We start from the raw sequence: 19,478 nt of genomic DNA, 5'->3' as shown, positions 1-19,478 counted from the left end.
TGTAATTATGTTGTGAAATTGAGAAATTTAAGGATTAACATCTAAATCAATGGGATTATGTTCAGATATTAAGGATACACACCAAAATTAGTTGGATTTGGACCCTCCTTCTATGGACTGTTTTTCGGATTTGTTCCTCCTCCATGTGTTTCGTCCATGGTATTTTTGTCTCTCCCATTCCATGCAGCAACAGAATCAACCATCCTAGATATGCATATTTTCTAATTTTATCTGTAGAAAGAATGGAGAAGGAACCGACCGGATTCAAAGAAAATTACATGAACCATAGAAGGAAGCAAATCAGACTGGAATCAAAACCATATTGGAAGTATCAAACAGAAGGAAATCAGATCTTGGACCAAATCCATATTAGAAGAATCAAACAGAAACAAATCAGATCTTGAAAACATGGAAACCAATCACGTAGGGGAGAGATAGAAATCAGATCGGGAAAAACATGAAAGGGGGAAAATAACCCATGGATTTGGACCCTTGACCAGGACCCAACAATATCCGCCACCACCGACGTTGCCGCCGGCGCCATACTCTGGCCGCCGGCATCGTGCTCCAGCCGCTATGCCCCTCCTCTGCTCCCAGGAGATGTACACGGTACACATTGGCTACTATATGGGAAAGAAAGTGGACAAGTGCAGGTTGTTTTGTGTAAAATGAACAGCACGCATCTTAGCATGTCCGTGGCCGTTGGATAAGCCTGGGACACCCACACCGTTGTAGAATCTCTGCGTCGCTTTTTTTTTTTACCCAATGCATGCGGAAAATGGGTTTGCAAGCGACCAACAACCACGTCTGAAAGTTTCATTGGTTTCGGTCAAACGTTGGTCATTCTATATGGGATTTGCTAGTTCTCAGCTAGCTCTTCATGATTAGTCAAGTCTTGCACCATTTGATTTTGTATCGTGACGAGAACTAACTCAGAACGAAGATAGTCACACCCGTTCTATATTGCTGAACTAAGACTGAGAGCGAATTTTGGGGACCTGGGGAAGAATAATGCATCTATCATCTTCGTCTCAGAATTTCGTCAGTACAACAAATTCTAAATCCAACAAGAGGTTTGCTCTATGTCGTGCTACACTAAAGTAAATATTCAACAAGAAAAGAAACAATGTAACGACGAGGCACTGTCGAATCAGTCCCTACTGTTGATGATCGGCTTCTCCCGCGCCGGCGGCGGTGATCAGCACGGCCTGCTGCTGGATAACGAGAATGGACACCTTGGACGCGAACTCGGCAGATGCGAGCATGTCGCCGAGCACCCCGAGCTCCGGGCACTCGCTCCACTCCGAGAGGCCGCTGGTGAGCGCGGACCCCTCGAGGTCCCTGTCCTCCCCTCGCCGTCCGACGATCAGCAGGTCGAACTTGTCGCTCATGGACCTGACCACTGACGCCGTTCCCTCGCCGTCCTCCACCGACTTCTCCACGTACACCACCCTCTCGTCGTCCCGGTACCTCTGCCAGAATTCCTGGAGCACCTCCTCATCCCTCACCTCGTCGCGCCCGCCCATGCCCACCCAGTTCCGCAGCTTGAACCGAACCACCGTCACCGCCGTCCCGCCGCTCTCCGGCATCCTCGCAGCGTACGCCAGGGCCTCCCGGTCGTCGGGTCCACCCAGGAAATAGAGCGCCACCCTCTGCAGCAGGTTCCTGTTGGACGCCGTCGCGCACGCCGACCCGGCCGCCAGGCCGTGGTCCACGAGGATGGCCACGGAGCAAGGCGCGTATTGGAGCACGGCGCGGTTAGCGGCGCGGACGTTGTTGTTGGCCGTGCTCCGGGCGCCGTCGGAGGACTTGTGGAATGGGAGGAGGATGAGGTTGGCCTTCCTGCTGTGCGCCAGCGAGCACACGTCGTGATGCATCGAGCTGTAGGGGGACTGGGCCACGTAGGGGCTCACCGTCACCGCCCCCGGCGACGCCTGCAGCTCGAAGTGGCGGAAGGCGTTCACGATGCGGTCCGATGGCGAGTTGGAGGTGGAGGAGGACGACTTCTTGTGGGGCTTGAGCACAGAGGCGGCGCGGCCGACGAGCTCGGTGAGGTGGAGCACGATGAGGGAGACGGGGAAGTCGCGGTTGGCACCGGAGGCTTCCAGGAGGTCGATGAGCGGCGCGGCGTGGTCCTCCGTGTAGAGACAGGCCATCACGCGGAGCTCCGCGTTGGGCCGCGCGCCCTCCATTGTCCGCCGCTTGGCGCGCGCGAACCTCCCTGTCGGGTCGTAGAGGAGCTTGATGAGCGGCGTGGCCACCGCCGTAATGAGCACCATGGACACCGTCAGCGTCGAATAGTGCTCCGCCGAGGCCTTCATGGTGTCGCCCCAGTTGTTGATGGCGGCCACCTCCACGATGCCCCGGATATTGAGCATGAGCGCCAGCGCCGTGGCCTCGCCGATCGGCATGGCAAAGAAGAGCCCCGCAGCGATGCAGCCCACCATTTTTCCAGCGATGCAGAGCGCCACGAAGAGCTCCAGCGCGCACCATTTCTCATCGTGGGCTCCCAGCTCCGCTAAGTCGGTGCGGTAGCCGGCGAGCGCCATGTAGACGGGGAGGAAGAGCGCGATGAAGAAGGAGTCGAGCCGCTCCGTCATGGTGGCGCCAATCGGCATGCCGCCGGGGAGAGCAAGCCCCAGCATCATGGGCCCGATCATGTACTTGAACCCGATGACGTCCGTCACCAGCGCCGACAGCAGCGCCGCGATCACCAACACAACGAAGGAGCCCTCGGAGAGGAGGTCACCCGCCGGGGTGCGCTTGTAGGCGATGTACCGTCCGGCGGGGCGCGCCACGAAGGCCACAAAGAGGACGAAAGCGACGAAGGAGGCGAGGATCTTGGCCGTGAACACGGGGGACTTGGCCTCCGTGATGAGGAACGTGGCCGCGAAGCAGGCGCGGAGGAACCAGGAGGTGACGTCGGTGATGAGAGAGGCCGTGAGCGCAATGCGACCAAGCTCGGAGTTGAGGAGGTCGAGCTCGGCGAGCGCGTCGGCGATGACTGGGAAGGAGGAGAGGGAAAGGCGAACGGCCAGCTCGGTGATGAGCGACGAGCCGCGGAGGTCATGGGGGAGCGTGGGCTGGAGCACGTGGAACACCGGCAGCGTGATGGCGAGCGGTACGAAGGCGCCGAGGAGGCCGACGGCGACGGCGCGGCCGCTGGGGCGGCGGAGCAGGCTCATGTCCGTCTTGACGCCCATGGAGAACAAGAAGAGGATGAGCGCGACGAGCGAGACGCTCTCGAGGATGTAGGTGCCGCGCTCGGAAAAGAGTGTGCCGCGGAGCTCGTGGTTGCGTCCGAGCACGGAGGGGCCGAGGACGATGCCGACGAGCATGTGGGTGACGAAGCGGGACTGTCCGAGGCGGCGGAGCACGTGGTGGGCGGCGGCGGAGAGGAGGAGGATGACGGAGACCTGGATGAGGAGGAGCGGGAGGGAGAAGCGCAGCGGCTGGTCCCCCAGGAACATGCCCTGCGAGTTCACCAGGTTGTTGTCGTAGCACGCCGCCGCCACCGGCTTCACTGTCTCCGTGGCCTCAGCCGCTGCCGTCGCCGCGGCGGCCGTAAGGTTCACGGCCGCGTCCGTTTCCATCGTTCCGTGCTTGGTGGAGCTCCGAGCCCGAGCTAGCAATGCATGCGAATGCAATGCAGCGGTGGTCGTGGTGGTGGTGGTGGTGGTGAGGACGACATTCGTGCGTGCATGCTCTTCTTGTCTGGTCTAGCTCGAGAAGAGCTATTCTTAGTCGTGTGGACGAGAGGGAGAGTTCAGAGTAGAGACATTGAACTCTTCTCCTGGCCCCAAAATTCAAATCAAGTTCTCTCCGGTTCCACAAACGACTGGCATTTTCACCAAAGCTTGGACACACGGTTCGGCAACTGCAAACTGGCGGGAAATCAATCTTTGAACTCATTACAGCCTGCTCAGTTGCTGCCAGAAAGGTAGCTCAAGCAAATGCAGACCCAGCCGCTCATAAAAAAAACGATCGATCAGTAGCTAGAGCCAGCCACTCTTAAACCAGTAATTGATGCACACCATAAAATCTATGAGGTGAACAGCTGAATCCACATTCCAATTCCAACCATGTCCAAGTGGTATCAGAATTAACATCCAATCTGAACAGCCTGATTTGCGCGAACATGATGCGTCAAACTATCAATCAAGTTCTAAAATATCCGTAATTTTGGCCATGTAAGCCTTAATTGCATGAATCCATCAGTCAATGATCAGTCTTGGAGTGGCGGACCCAGAAAAAATCGTGACTGGGAGCGTAGCATTTGAGCGGGACACTTCTTCTTTAAATTTGCAAATTTTTAATGAATCTTCTTCAGATTATTTACAAATACCAAGGGAATTCAAAATTTGAGTGTGGCCTATGCCCCCACTCAGCTATACCTGGGTCCGCCCATGAGTCTTGGACGATTCTTGGTCGGTATTGTTTTTATCCATCGACCCTGACCGCCACCACCGGCTCAACATCCTCGGCATAATTAAGGGTATGATGGTCTTTTTAAAAACTAACCGGGTATATGTAGCTTTATATGGAACCTGTATGACCCAACTTATTTACACAAATATGTAACATATGTACATATATGAGTAGTATGTATGTACGCGGATGTCGCCTCATCGGCCGCTACTTCGCCAAACGGTGGCGATCGTGACCGGCGGTCGAGAGGCATAGCAAGGTGGTGCTTACCGGCCACGAGGGGTGGTAACATCGTAAATGCAGAACAGAGCAGGGTGGCCAGCTGTGTGGCCAAAAAGTCCGGCGACATTTTGACCGGCCCGTTCAACACGATGAAAACGAAGGCGCTCAGTCTATCCGGCCCAAATCACCGGACTGTCCGGCAACATATGTACATGGAGTTTCTCACGGGCTAAGGGCATCTCCAACCGAGCGACCCAAACGGACGCGCTGGGCCGTCCGGTTTTGGCCGTTTGGGTGGCCGAGCGGACAGCGGTCCGTGTCCGCGTGTCCGTTTGGGTCGCGCGCTGCGCCCAACGCGCGGACGCATCGCATAACCGGAGAAACATGAAAATAAAAAAAGGCAAATTTAAACGAAATTTCATTCAACATATGCCCTATTTTGGGCAAATTTGTACATAGCCCTATTTTGGGCAAATAAACTAACAAAAGAAGCCCCTATATGGGCTTTTAAATTTAAACTAAAAACCCTCTATTAGGGTTTGGTCGGCGGCGCGGTGGCCGCCGGTGCGCCGCCTAGCCCCTGTGGGCGTCGTCGCGGACGACGTCCCCGGGCGGCGAGGCGCTGTTGTGGCTCGACCGCGCCAGGGACTCCGGCCACGGAGACCACAGGGCCACCTCCCAGGCCGAGTGGGGGTCCGGAGCCACCCGAGGCTGCGGCGGTGCACGGAGCAGCGCCTCCTCCCCGAGGCGTTGTTGCCTCTCCTGCCAGGCGCGGCGCCTGGCCTCCTGGCGCCGCCGCTGCTCCTCGCGGCGCTCCTCGTCGGCGCGGCGCCTGGCCTCCTCCCGCCGCGCCGCCTCCTCCCCCCGTCGCGCCTGGTGGGCCTGGGCGTAGAGCTCCCAACCCTCCGCCTCCTCGACCTCCCGCCGGGCCGCCTCCTCCATCTCGGAGGTGCGAATGGCCGCATGGAGGTGCGGCCATTTCGCCTCCTCCTCCGCCGCCGAGATCATCAGCGCGGCGCGGAGGTCCTCCTCCGAGGACTCGGGCTTCGGCTCGAGCAGGAGAGGCGGCGGTTGCGGAAATGCCGCACCGCCGCGGGCGGCCTCTCCGATGTGGAGGCCGCCTCGGTTTCTTCCCGCAGCCCGCAGCGCCGGCGGGCGACGGCGGCTGCTTCTCGCCTCGTCGTCGTTGGCGAACCGTCGCTTGGCCATGGCGACGGTTTCGCCGCGGGGAGTGGAGTGGGGACCGGAGTGGAGGGCCGGATCCCCTCCGGTCCCCATTTAATAGACTCCCCGGTCACCGACGAGTGGGCCCCAGGGAGACGAGGCGACCAGCGCCCGGACGCGAGCGGACGGCGCGTGCCATCCGAGGCCACGCAAACCTAGCCCAGATTTGGGCCTGGTTTGCGTCGTTCCGGACGCCGCGGCCGTCTGCTTTTGCGGTGCATCCCCGTGCTGGGCCGCGTTTTTGTCCGGCTCGATCCATCAGGACGCGCGGGCGCGGTTTGGATCGCGCGGTTGGAGATGCCCTAACACACAGCAAGCATGGCAAATTGTACTATGTACAACGGGATCAATGCATCAATCATTCAATCTATATTAACAAGATTTGACGGCTGGAATACCGAGCTATGTGTAGCTCGACCTACATATGGAGTTTTTGGATCCCTCTCTCTATCTCTTCGATGAGGGGAGTCAAGAGAAAATGACAAGCAAGACCGGAAAACAAGCCCTCAGCTTTCTATCGTAGCCCTTCCTCCTTGTATTTTCTTACAGACAGCTCCTGCTAGGCTCTTTCACGTTGATATATCCGTCATTGATAAATCTTATAATTGCACTTCGGCGGTTCAGCTTCAGCCCCTCTGCTGTTACTTTTGCCTCGTTGCATATTTTCTTACCACGGCAGATAGGTCCAGTTGGTTACCCAGATTTTTGCAGTCACTGTTGTGTTTCGTAAACCATTCCGCTTGCAATTGCATAGTTCCACCGTAATTCATCTTGTGTAGATAACTTCTGTTTGGTTAGTCTGGAATCCAGCTTTAAGGATGCTGGCTAATACCTGGATTAGATCTACTGGAGTTATATATATTTTACTTCCATGTACAGCCTATCGTTTCCTCATTACATTTTGCATCGTCCAAAATGTATCTCAATCCAGTTCCGGTGTATGTTCTTCGTAACTTAAAGCGACACTTCCTACTAACATTACATACTCCGTAATTATGATCAATGAATCACTGGGAGGTAGGACCCAGGATTAGGAAGCATCTGTGTATAGACAAACCACTCAGCCTAGCTTCTCAACAAAGAATCATCACAATGTCAATAGAATATCATGTTATACAAGAAGAAAAGGATTGCAACCCCAGTCTGTTCAATCACATGCTAGACTAAGAGGAGGATGACAACAATGAATTGACGATGAAATTTGCCAACGCCATCAATTTCCAAATCTGAAGCGGCAAAAACTCATCTCATCTCCATCCATGGAGCACATGATCTTCCACCCTAGAGAGCCTATCCGATAGACCAATGACTCTTGTGCAATGCACCAAGTCTGAAGTCCTAACTGGAGACGCTTTGCTCCATTATTCCAGAGCATATACGCACTGCAAACAGAGTTAAATTAAACACAAGTCAATACAGGTTGGTTGGTATACAGACAAGTCATGGCACAACTTCAGGTTCAGGTGTATCAGGATTCAGGACCAAAGCTCCCATTTCTCACAGCAAGTGGGAAGTGAACTAGTTTAGTTGCAGAACCAGCACCTGATGAAATGACTTGGAACCTCAATGGTTCCCACAATTCACAATGCCCCTAAAACTAATTTAACAAGCCTCACAATTCATAATAACTTCTCATAAGAAGATGCTTCGAATGGAAACAAAACCATATCAAGCAAGTAACTGTGGAAGGTAGATAAGCAGTGTAATCAAGATCATGCGGTCATCCCAGAGTATGGATGTCTCCAGTGCAGAATGAGTCAGCTAAAGTAACAAAAGTAGATGGTCAACAAATGAGTGAACTAAGCAGTAACAAAAATGGAACAAGCACTTGTAACTAATAACTGAACCCACGGGAGAGACATTGAGACAAGTTTTACAAGATTCCCCACCTTGCTGAGACCGAAAGAAGCTTTGGTCTGTTCATACCAGTCCTGCTGACCTGTGCCTCAGCAGCACGTTCCGCTTTTCCTAGAAAATAACATGGACAAACAACAAGAGAATCAATTTTAAGAGCAGTTGGACAAAAGACAAGAGAATCAAATTAAAGAGCAGTTGAGTAATGGACTGATAGAAAGCACACATCCAGTGACCAATCCTAAAACTTCCCTGTTACCGAGGCTTAAACCTTTTGATGCAACGGCAGAATAATCTTTCTGGAAAAGCCATTCTAATAACACCATATATGAGATATTAGCAGGACTTTCACTTATGAAAGTTAATGGAAGTTTTAACATTTAAGACCTCAAACGACATAAGACAGCCACCTAAGGGCAGCCACAGTGTATGCCAAATTAAGGTTCTAAATTGTGAATTTGGGTTTTGGCATTAGTTCCAACCATTGTAGAGGGCATTGCCATAGCCAAATATTAGAGCGTGGGAGCAAGTAGTTGCCCCTATAGCCACATTTTTCCTCTCTCTAATCTCTCTTTGTTGTGGGCCATGAGAGAGAACATTGATTCTTTTGGCAATCTACACATTGTGGTAAACTTAGCCATTTGCCAACAAAGCTATTTTTCATTACATGGCATATTTGGCCTTTAGCAACACTGTGGATGCTCTAAGGCCTTGTTTGTTTAACAAGTGGATTGGAGTGGATTGGGTGGGATTGGGGGGATTTTGACTTAGATGGGATTTAATCCCTTCCAATCCATGTCAAACCCATTCAATCCAAGGAAACCGAACATGGCCGAAGAGAAGAAAAACAAGAGAAGAAAAACTCCCAGTTTTCTTCCCAATGTTTAACTCGCCTGCACCTCTAGAAGTGGCTCCCGCCAATAAGAACGCTAGTGTTTTTTTTTTCCAAACCAACACGCCATGTGTCGACAGTCCCATCATCCCTCTTGCACTCGGACATATTTTTCTCACCTAATTTGTTCATTCAGTTGGATACTTGGACTGAGGCCTGAAGTAGCTCTGGATCAAGGAAAAATTTGGTAACCTATCCCTCTTTAACGTTTAGGTCCACATATAGAGAGCACAAGGGCTCGACTCATTCCGAACACTGAGGATTCCTTTGCAAACCCCAGCTTACCTAGGCTCAAAGTCAAAATCGGAACCACCTTACGGATACTTCGATGGTGCCACCTCACTGGTGCGTCATCAAAATTTGGGTTGCAATGTTAATATTGGACCTGATGTTTCCCCCACTTTTCTTGTCGCCTGATGATTTTTCTTGCGATCTTTAGGTGACAAACTGTCATGAATATTGGATAGAAGTACCACACTTGAACACTAAATAACTAGTTTAGAGATGACAATCTTCAATCCAGCAGACAGTAGGTGTTCCCCTCCCATGTAAAGCGAAAACATAATTCAGATACATTAATTTATAGAAATATTGTCAGTAATTAATTTACGAGCCCATAATTTCTTCCCCTCCAATGTAAAGCTAAACACAATCTGGATACATTAATTTGCCGAAGTATTACCGTTACTACAATATTTACAAAAACCTTAATTCACATCCTACGTGATAAATTAACTTATAAATGCTTCTAATCAGCCATCCACACAAAGTATGTATCTTTTAGTTCCACATTTTGGTTTGTGAGCTAATGGGAGGCAGATGAGGTTGTTTAATTAATATTTTGTCCTATGGAATAAAACATCTTGCAAAGGTTTGCCTACTGGCGCTGATTCAAATGGATAAAAGTGAGGCAGATTAGTTGCATATAGAAGAGGGGAGATAGATTAATGACGAGATGGCGATACTGTTTTTGGGTTTGGGACTACACATGTAGCAATTTTGTAAGCCTTATATATATAGTTCCAAATGTGCAACCAGGGGATATGATTACATGGAAATTACTCTAGTTTATGAGGGAACCTTCGATGATCTCCTCAAAATGCAGCTAGTGTCCAAGTTTGTACTATACTTGATTTTTTTGCTACCATGATGACACATATATCAAATATGATCTTCAGTTGAAAATCTAAGATGTAACAAAGAAAGCAGTAAGGATTTGCCACCTTAACCATTCTCACTTTATAAGCCAACACAGATGTTGCATAATTTCTGTCAACTAATTGAGCATAAACAATGCACACTTCAAAGAAAAAACTTCATATCCCATACACAATCTACAATCTTCCCGCACGACGTTGTCACTGGCCATCTGATCAGTTGGCATGCCGTACAAAGCCACGCCATGCGCTACGACCTGGCTTGAGGGACGGCTCCTCATGTGTAGCGCATTCGCGCAACCGCACGAATGTTCCCACTGTATTCTCGATCTTAAAAAAAAAATTATCACCCACCTTGCAGCCGCGTGCCTTGAACACGGGTGGGTGGGACTGTCGGCTGAACCTGCCTCCAAGCTAGCAACCCAAGGAGACTTCCTGCCTCCAGGTGACAAGTTTTCTCCAAATGATATGGATAACCATGCATAAGGAAATTGTTTCTTGCAAAACCATGCAACCCGTTTGTATCGATTATAGTCAACATTGGTCTGAACTGACCATTTTCAAGCAAACTTTTACGAGACGTAGCTAAAAACTTGCAATATACTGGCCGGCATGCAAGAACCCCTCCACCTATCAGCACAATTTATTCCAAAAATTACTTGTCCACCCGTGCATAATTCTTCCATTAGATGGTCTATGCAACAACTCGTAAATGCATTCAATCATGGAATCACTCTATGGATTACTCAATGGAGGAGATTCGTCAGGCTATTTTTCAGATGGAACATAATAAATCGCCTGGACCAGATGGATTTCCGGCTGAGTTTTATCAGCATTTTTGGGAAGTCATTAAAATCGATCTGATGGCACTATTTGAGTGTTTTCAGAAAGGGGGGTTGCTGTTGTACAAACTGAACTTTGGAGTTATTACGCTTTTACCAAAAAAGGAAAATGCTACTCAAATTCAGAAATATAGACCCATTTGTCTATTGAATGTTAGCTTCAAAATTTTCACTAAAGTGGCAACAAATCGAATTTCGGATGTAGCTCAGAAAGTAATTAAACCGACACAGACTGCGTTTATCCCTGGGAGACATATTTTAGAGGGGGTGGTGGTCCTTCATGAGACGATACATGAAATATATAGGAAAAAGCTTGATGGGGTGATTCTCAAAATTGATTTTGAGAAAGCATATGATAAGGTAAAATGGCCTTTTTTACAACAAGTTCTTCGCATGAAGGGTTTTCATCCTATTTGGTGTGAAAAGATTAAACACTATGTGCAAGGTGGGAGTGTAGGAATTAGGGTAAATGATGATGATATTGGCCACAACTTTCAAACTAGGAAAGGTTTATGCCAAGGTGACTCTTTGTCCCTGATACTTTTTAACATTATTGCCGATATGTTGGCTATTCTTATTGCTCGGGCTAAAGAAGATGGGAAAATTGGAAGTTTGGTGCCGCATTTGATTGATGGGGGAATTTCTATATTACAATATGCGGATGATACGATTTTATTTATGGAACATGATATTGCTAAGGCAGTTAATATGAAGCTTATTCTTGCTTTTTTTGAACAACTATCGGGAATCAAAATTAATTTTCATAAGAGTGAAATTTTCTGTTTTGGTAAAGCTAAAGATATGGAGCACCAATACAGATATATTTTTGGGTGTGAATCTGGATCCTTGCCTTTCAGATATTTGGGTATACCTATACATTATAGGACACTTCAAAATGCGGAGTGGAACCCTGTTGAGAATCGTTTTGCATCGAAACTAAGTTGCTGGCATGGGATAATGCTTTCTTACGGTGACAGACTTGTCTTAATTAATTCGGTTCTTACAAGCCTGCCGATGTTAATGTTATCCTTTTCGGAAATACCAGTGGGGGTAAGGAAAACACTAGATTATTACCGATCAAAAAAAAAATTGGCAATCGGAGAAAAATAAGAAGAAATATAGACTTTCTAAGTAGAATATTTTGTGCAGACCTAAGGATCAAGGGGATTAGGAATTGAGGTACTTGAGTTAAAAAAAACAAATGTTTACTTAGTAAATGGCTGTTCAAACTCCTTTCGGAGGAGGGTATGTGGCAGCAATTGTTACATAATAAATACCTCAAAACTAAAACTTTGTCACAAGTGGAAGCTAAGCCTAATGATTCACCTTTTTGGAAGGGTCTTATGCATGTTAAGAACGAATTTTTTAACCGAGGGTTCTTTAAATTGGGAAATGGGACGACGGTGGGAAGACATTTGGTTGGGGACTGCCCCTTTATGTAAACAATACCCGGCACTGTATAATATTGTTCAACATAAAAAAATGTTTTAGTATCAACGGTTTTTGCGACTACACCTTTGAATATTTCGTTTAGAAGATGATTGAATGACAACAAATGGTTACAATGGTTGAACCTATGTCAACGGTTAATGACAATTACTTCGAATACTGAACCCGATGTGTTTGTTTGGAGACTCACGGATTCTGGTCTATTTTCAGTCAAGTCTATGTATCTTGATTTGATGAATGGACATACTATTTTTCTTCAGAATATTTGTGGAAATTAAAGATCCCCTTGAAAATAAAGATTTTTATGTGGTTCCTTAGTAACAAAGTGCTTCTTACTAAGGATAATTTAGCTAAACGGAAGTGGAATGAGTGTCAAAAGTGTTGTTTTTGTGATTCTACTGAAACCGTTAATCATCTGTTTATTGGCTGCCCTTTTGCAAAAATTATTTGGCGCATGGTTTTTCTTTCTTATAATATTCCACCACCAGCTAATATTACTAATATGTTTGGTAAATGGCTTAATGGTGTTCGTAAGAATGATAAACAAAAGATTCGTATTGGTGTTTCCCCTCTATGTTGGACCATTTGGAGGACTAGGAATGATATCATCTTTAACAAACATAGTGGAACTAATTTTTTGCAGGTTATCTGACGCGCTGCTCATTGGATTCAACAATGGGTTTTCCTGTGTTGCATTTTTCTTTGGTTGATTCATGTGTCGATCTTAGCTTTTCCCTGAATGTAATAATGGATTCTATGTAAACTGATACTTCATTTAAATAAAACTAGCCGTGCGCATCTATTGATGCAGAGGCGGGGGCGATGCTCCCATATCTAAGAAGAAGAAAAAACATGAAATGCAAGATGAGAGAACAACCTGATCGAGCACGCGGTGATTACTCTTCTCCACCTCCTTTGCTAGCTTCTCCAGCCTCTGGAGCATCCCGGCATACATGCCATCCATCTCCGCCGCCTGCCCGGCCGCAGCACGAACGAGCTCTTGCAGCCTCCCCAGCCCAAACCCCTCAACCATCGCGTCTACTGCCTTCTGCTCTCCGATGCTGTGTCCATCCCCTCCTTGGGGGGCTTGTACTGGCGGCTGAGTCGGCAGCAAAGGGAAGGGCGAGCGCGGAGCGAAGGTGTGGTACTGGTCCCGGAACCCGGGCCCGACGTTGACGACGGTGAGAGAGGCCGGGACGAGCCGGGATCCGCGGAGGAGGTAGGCGCGGTAGTCGAAGGAGTGGGTGGAGAGGTCGCGGGAGGCGGAGGGGGAGACGAGGATGAAGATGAGTGGGTGGGCGAGGGGCTGCAGGGTTTTGGAGAGGGAGCACGCGAGGGAAAGCTCGCGCATGGAGGGGCGGAGAGGGGCGCGGCGACGGGAGGAGAAGAAACCGAGCGGGGGCGGCGAGGAGGGGAGTGGTGGGTGCAAGCGGCCTAGGGGGTTGGTGAGGGAGGAGGGTTGGGAGAGAGAGGAGTGGCCGGAGACGGTGATGGACATGGGTGGGGCTGAGAGCTCGGGGGCGTTGTCGTCGTAGTCGGAGAGGGACGGGGGAGGGGCCGGCGGGCGAGCGGCGCGGCCGAATAGGAGGCCGTCGCAGTCGCCCGTGGCAGCCCCGCAGCGGTGGAGGAGCGCCGCAAGGGCCGCGCCGGAGATTGAGAGCTTGACCTCCTCTGCCGCCGGAGCGGTCTGGCCGACGGCCATCGGTGGCGTGTTGAGATCGATGGGGAGGTGCGCGTCCTCTTCTTCTACTGTACTACCCAACAACTGCTTTCAACACCATATTGTTCTACTTTTACTGTTCTATATAGCCCAATGAATACCGGAAAACGGCGAAATGACTCGGTTGATTATAGAATAATTACATAGTGCTTCAGTGTATAAGGAAAGTGTTTATCTGCTTTCTTAAACTGGGCCGAGAGAGTGATATGCAATAAGCCATGACTTATCATATTTGCTCTAACATTTTTGCAGGTTTGGTTGGTGTACTGAACTACATACTTTTGATGTATCAACAGTGCCTACATTATTAAGTAACTGAAACTTGTCAAGAAGCACAAGCAGGACATCACCTCAGATACTGAATGCCCGTTGAAGCCTCCAACTGCATAAATAGCACCATTAAGTTCTGCACCAGCTAGAGCAAAGCGCTGAACACCAAGCAACACAAGTTGTTCAGACAAAAGCATTTATCAATATACAGAAATCGATAACATGAAAGTTTTTATCTATAACTGCATAGGGTTTTTCATATGTGTGCTTGGAATGAGGCTGAAAGATAAAAGTCGGTGTTTATGTGCTCTTTGGATTGAAAATTGAGTTACTAACAAACTAATTTATCGGTATGCATCCTACGCATTTACTCATACTTGTTCGCAACAATTATTCCCTTTCATATGACAATACTGTCAAATAGCTAGTACAATCCTACTGTGTATACAGCAAATACAATACTAAATTAAACTATTCTGCAATGAAGTTGAATTGAATCAAGGATGATATGTTGAAAAAGTATGTATATGTACCTTTTCTAGCATAGGCTGACTCTTTATCCACTTTCCCTGAGCAGGATCAAACACCTCAACCTCAGAAAAACAGTCAATACGATCTCCACCGCCAAATGCATAAATTTTCCCATACAATCTAACTCCAGCGAGGCTGCCCTTTTCACTAGTCAGCGCTGGGCATGGGATCCAATCATCACGTGTTCGGTCATAACAGTCAACTTCAGAGAAAGAATAGATGTATGTGTATGTTAGGACATAAATTGCAACCAAGGAGCCCAATGGAAAACAAACACAGAAACAATTGAGTACCTGTATCAAACCAGGAAGCGCCATCACCACCACCAAGAGCAAATATTTTTCCATCCAATGCAACAGTGAGGACTTCCCAACAGTCATCTGTTTCAGAGGTATTAGTATGTCTAAGGAGGGTGAGAAGGAGTCTAATGATGGCAGAAATGAGATGCCATCAAAACCACCAATGAGATAAATGACATCTTCTGAACCCAGACATTTTTCAACAAACTGGTTTAGTGAATCATCTAGAGATAAAGGATCTATTTTCGAGTTCAAATTCTTCACCGTGTTCTTTAGCTCAACAACTCTTTTCAGTAACCTGTCCTTCACTCCGTGCAGGTCTTTTACTTCTTTATTGGACTTAACCTGCACTTGAGCACGTCATGACATTAGGAACAGACTATCAAGTATCAACAAAGCTGAAAACTGAAGAGTTCCAAATTCCATTTGATCATGATACATGAGGCCTTCGATCTAGTTCTCGTCCCATGGTGCTGACGGAGAATGTCGTGGAAATCCAAAGTCTTTCGTGAATTGGTTGTGCCTGGCATTGTCCTTGTTGAAGGCATTGTTTTGAGAGTGGGGACCTTTATGGACTTCTGATGTTGTCTCGGTGGTGTTAGTATTGCTGCTTCAAGGAATAGATTACTGTAGCGGGACTTTTCTTTTTTGTAATTCTTCTTTCTTTTTTTGGTTGTGTGCATCCGTAATGCCACCAGGAATACGTTGTTGCAGACTGGTGTATTTGGTATCTTCACGATATTAATATATACTCCTTATTGAAAAGTTAGCACTGCGCATGGGATCTAGGCAGGTCACAATGAATTAAAAGCCCTAAGATCATCTTATTGTTTCATAAACTTTAAGATCCAAAGAACTAGTATAACATATATAAGGCATTCAAACATGTTTCAAGATAGACCTGTTTCTTCTCCATAGCCTCTATTCGGTCAGATAGATCTTTGACCACTTCTTTTGATATTAATATATTTTCTTTATCAAAAAATATCTTTGACCACATCCATCAACTGTAAAAACAAATTAATATTGAGAAATTTTGAAGACAAAATATATTAGACATACAATAGATAAGGATGGCAGTAACACGTATTGATATGCCATAACTAACCTTTGCTTCCGAACATGATTCATAGTCCATTCCTTGGAGTAGCAAACTTGAATACCCCCAAGCAAGTTGATCCACTTCGGTATCTAAGTTTTCTGGCAAATTAGAGTATCCCTCAAGAAATGCACCTTTAATTTCTTGCATGTCCTTGCAGCTATATGTGTCGATGACTTCAGTTCCAGCTCCATTGGCATATGAATCAGAACTTAGCTGCTGGCTGATAGAGCCGTGAGTTTCTCTAATACCAACGTGAAGCTAAGAGCATGTCTAACACACCCCTTAAAAGGCCCAACCCCGTAAAATAACCGTCGATATACGGGGTAGAGCTCTATCCGGCCGTCTAGCAGACCCCGTAAATCAGGCCCATGTCTCGAATTTTTACAGTTTTGGCTACGGGGCGGCTTCTTGCCCCCTACTTGTGCGGGGTGGGAGGGGGAATACAGGGCCAACCCCTCACCCGTGGCGGGCTGAAATTTCAGCAGATAGCAACTGCTCCTGCGCATGACCTCGCCGGAATCCGACCAAATTCCAGCAAGGTTCGGCCGAGGGTGGCGGCACGGGGACTAAGAACGGTGGCGCGCGAGACTGGGGCGGCGGCAGCGCGGCAGGGCAGAGCGTGGCCGGAGCGGGTGGCCAGGCGTGGCCATGGCGGGCGTCCGGAGCGGGAGCGGGCGCGGCCGGCGTGGGGGCGGCCGGAGCGGGCGCGGCCGAGGCGGCGGCGGCCGGAGCGGGAGAGGGCGCAGCCGGAGCGGGCGCGGCCGGCCGTGGCTCGCACGCGGCCGTGGCGGGCGGCGGGCCGGAGCTCACGCGCATCCGTGGCGGGCGGGGGCGGGCGGCCTTGGCGGGCGGGCGGGCAGGCGCAGCGGCGGGGGGCGGCCGGGGCAGGGGCTGGGCAGGGGCTGGGATAGAGGAGGAGGAAGGAGAGGAGGAAGAAGGGGAAAAAATCTAATTTGGCATATTTTAGGAATATTTCCTTTTACAGTTTAGACATACGGGATCTGCTAGCTCGGACGAGTTTTCGCCGGTCAAAATCGAATACAGGACCTGTACTCGCGTTATACGGGATAGAAATTTAGAGGATCTATTAGACATGCTCTAAGCTCCTGGCCAGATTGATGCTGCTGTTGCACTTCAACCTCGTTATTGAACAGTGCATGATCCTCCCACTCTGGCCAGATTGAACTCTGCTGATTTTGTTTGGCAGTTTTGGTTTTTACAGGTTGGCATGTTTGAAGCCATGGCCAGGGATTTCTTTTTCTGTTTGGTTACCGACTGAAAACTGGAATTCTCGGACCCCTCCGAAAAAATATTGCTACTGGTGGAAAATATTTGATGGATTTGAATTAGGCATACCATCATGTGCACATAGTACCAGTTGTGGTGGCAAAGCGCTTCTGGTCTTTCTCATCTGCCATGGTTCGATTTCATCTTCGGCTGCAATTACTTTTTTGGAAGCTCCACTATAAAAAAAACCAAGTTAAGCAGATGCGCCGCAATGACCGTGCTACGAGGCGCGGAATGTTTGGTTGTGAGCTTAAAGCTCTAACCACTCTGATGCACAAGCAATTATGTCTCATTGGGATCGCAAATCTATTCATTTTGATGGAAAAAAATTGAATTCAAGATTATTGGAATAAACTCAGACAGTAAATAAGCTATGTTTTGAAGGTTTTGCGGTAACCGTTAATTCCGGTGTTCGGTAATGATCATGAAAGACGATCCTTTGTCAATGCCTCCAGATGAAGCGGCCGATCGACACCAAGGAAGCATATCCCCACAGAATATTGGGAACAACAGATGCGTGATACTACTCGGTAGCTCTAGTAGGTGTCCGGATCTGATAACTGTACATCGTAGTACCATAACTTCATCTCAAATTAATTGCGGCAAGTCATGTACATGTAGTAATAAAAAGAAGACACTAATGCTTAAGCTATATATATACTCTACGTGTTCCTCTCCCCCTATGAGAAGTGTAGGAAATGAATTAAGCTCCATCTGCTCAGAACCCCCATGTTACTTTCAGTGTATCCAAAGTTTCAGTCTATAGCAGTTTTAGGTATGAAAGACACTGGGAATAGGTATGGTATCGTGCCTCTGCTATGAGTGGTTTGTAGGTGGTGCACATAGTACCAGTTGTGGTGGCAAAGCGCTTCTGGTCTTTCTCATCGGCCACGGTTCGATTTCATCTTCGGCTGCAATTATTTTTTTGGAAGCTCCACTATAAAAAAAACTAAGTTAAGCCGATGTGCCGCAATGACCGCGCTACGAGGCGCGGAATGTTTGGTTGTGAGCTTAAAGCTCTAACCACTATGATGCACAAGCAATTATGTCTCACTGGGATCGCAAATCTATTCATTTTGATGGAAAAAAATCGAATTCAAAATTATTGGAATAAACTCAGACAGTAAATAAGCTATGTTTTGAAGGTTTTGCGGTAACCGTTAATTCCGGTGTTCGGTAATGATCATGAAAGACGATCCTTTGTCAACGCCTCCAGATGAAGCGGCCGATCGACGCCAAGGAAGCATATCCCCACAGAATATTGGGAACAACAGATGCGTGATACTATTCGGTAGCTCTAGTAGGTGTCCGGATCTAATAACTGTACATCGTAGTACCATAACTTCATCTCAAATTAATTGCGGCAAGTCATGTACATGTAGTAATAAAAAGAAGACGCTAATGCTTAAGCTATATATATACTCTACGTGTTCCTCTCCCCCTATGAGAAGTGTAGGAAATGAATTAAGCTCCATCTGCTCAGAACCCCCATGTTACTTTCAGTGTATCCAAAGTTTCAGTCTATAGCAGTTTTAGGTATGAAAGACACTGGGAATAGGTATGGTATCGTGCCTCTGCTATGAGTGGTTTGTAGGACTCGAATGGTTTGTACATCAACAACAATAATCCACGCTTAGATAGATGTCACGTAGAGCCGTAGAGGAATATGAATGTGATGACGTGGATCATGCGTACGTTCGTAATCTCTAGCTCCATAGACTAGAGTCAGTTCCTGTTACGGAGTGGTATGATCAGTCGGGGCTTAGAAGACCCATCAGTAGTGGAGACAGGGTATTCAGTTCATAAGGGCCTTTAATCCTGCTTGGCCAACCAAAACTATTTAGGCAGGACTAATGGCGAACTTTTTAGTCCCGGCCCGATTACCAGCAGGGACAATGGCCCTCCATGTGGGTTGCGGGCGCGCATCGGGGCGAAGTTATCCATTTGACTAAAGGCTATTTCGTTAAAAAAAATCTATTTTTTTCTAATTATTTTTCACTCCCTTCTTTTTCGATTTTTTCAGAATTCCTAGTATTTCAGTTATTTGACAAATTTAGTCTCTAACTACACTTAATCTCTAGTCAAATTACTTACCCGTGGTCAAACTTTCCGCTCGGTCATCCATCCTCTCACTACTCCATCACTAGCATGCTTAACTTTCGAGTTCCTTTCCGTCCTGCTTCCTAGTGATTTGCGCGCAT

The 19,478-nt window shown here is 48.0% G+C and overlaps 2 protein-coding genes and 1 pseudogene across 2 annotated transcripts; all 3 read right to left on the bottom strand.

Moving 5' to 3' along the window:
- Window positions 1-1,157: 1,157 nt before the first annotated feature.
- Window positions 1,158-3,185, bottom strand: LOC124681621 (cation/H(+) antiporter 15-like). Its single transcript, XM_047216496.1, has one exon. It carries the CDS (start codon window positions 3,183-3,185, stop codon window positions 1,158-1,160), a length of 2,028 nt encoding a protein of 675 aa, XP_047072452.1.
- Window positions 3,186-6,922: 3,737 nt separating this feature from the next.
- Window positions 6,923-13,780, bottom strand: LOC124681619. Its single transcript, XM_047216495.1, has 3 exons — window positions 12,946-13,780; window positions 7,764-7,842; window positions 6,923-7,256 (listed from the first exon to the last, which is right to left on the bottom strand). The coding sequence occupies exons 1-2, from the start codon at window positions 13,768-13,770 to the stop codon at window positions 7,795-7,797; spliced, it is 873 nt and encodes a 290-aa protein (XP_047072451.1). The 5' UTR covers window positions 13,771-13,780; the 3' UTR covers window positions 6,923-7,256; window positions 7,764-7,794.
- Window positions 13,781-14,087: 307 nt separating this feature from the next.
- On the bottom strand, window positions 14,088-17,408 carry LOC124681620 (annotated as a pseudogene).
- Window positions 17,409-19,478: the final 2,070 nt, after the last annotated feature.

Source organism: Lolium rigidum, unplaced genomic scaffold (genome assembly GCF_022539505.1).
Source record: "Lolium rigidum isolate FL_2022 unplaced genomic scaffold, APGP_CSIRO_Lrig_0.1 contig_49289_1, whole genome shotgun sequence".
In the NCBI taxonomy this organism is placed as follows: domain Eukaryota; kingdom Viridiplantae; phylum Streptophyta; class Magnoliopsida; order Poales; family Poaceae; genus Lolium; species Lolium rigidum.
The sequence above is the reverse complement of the archived record's forward strand: the minus strand, read 5'-3'. Positions and strand labels throughout refer to the sequence as shown.

Bases quoted from the DNA above. Each gene is read 5' to 3' on its own strand.
- LOC124681621 (XM_047216496.1), bottom strand. From the start codon at position 3,185: ATGAGCCTGCTCCGCCGCCCCAGCGGCCGCGCCGTCGCCGTCGGCCTC.
- LOC124681619 (XM_047216495.1), bottom strand. From the start codon at position 13,770: ATGGCCGTCGGCCAGACCGCTCCGGCGGCAGAGGAGGTCAAGCTCTCA. The intron at 7,843-12,945 runs GTTGTTCTCTCA...GTTATTTTCTAG, and splicing joins ATCACCGCGTGCTCGATCAG to GAAAAGCGGAACGTGCTGCT.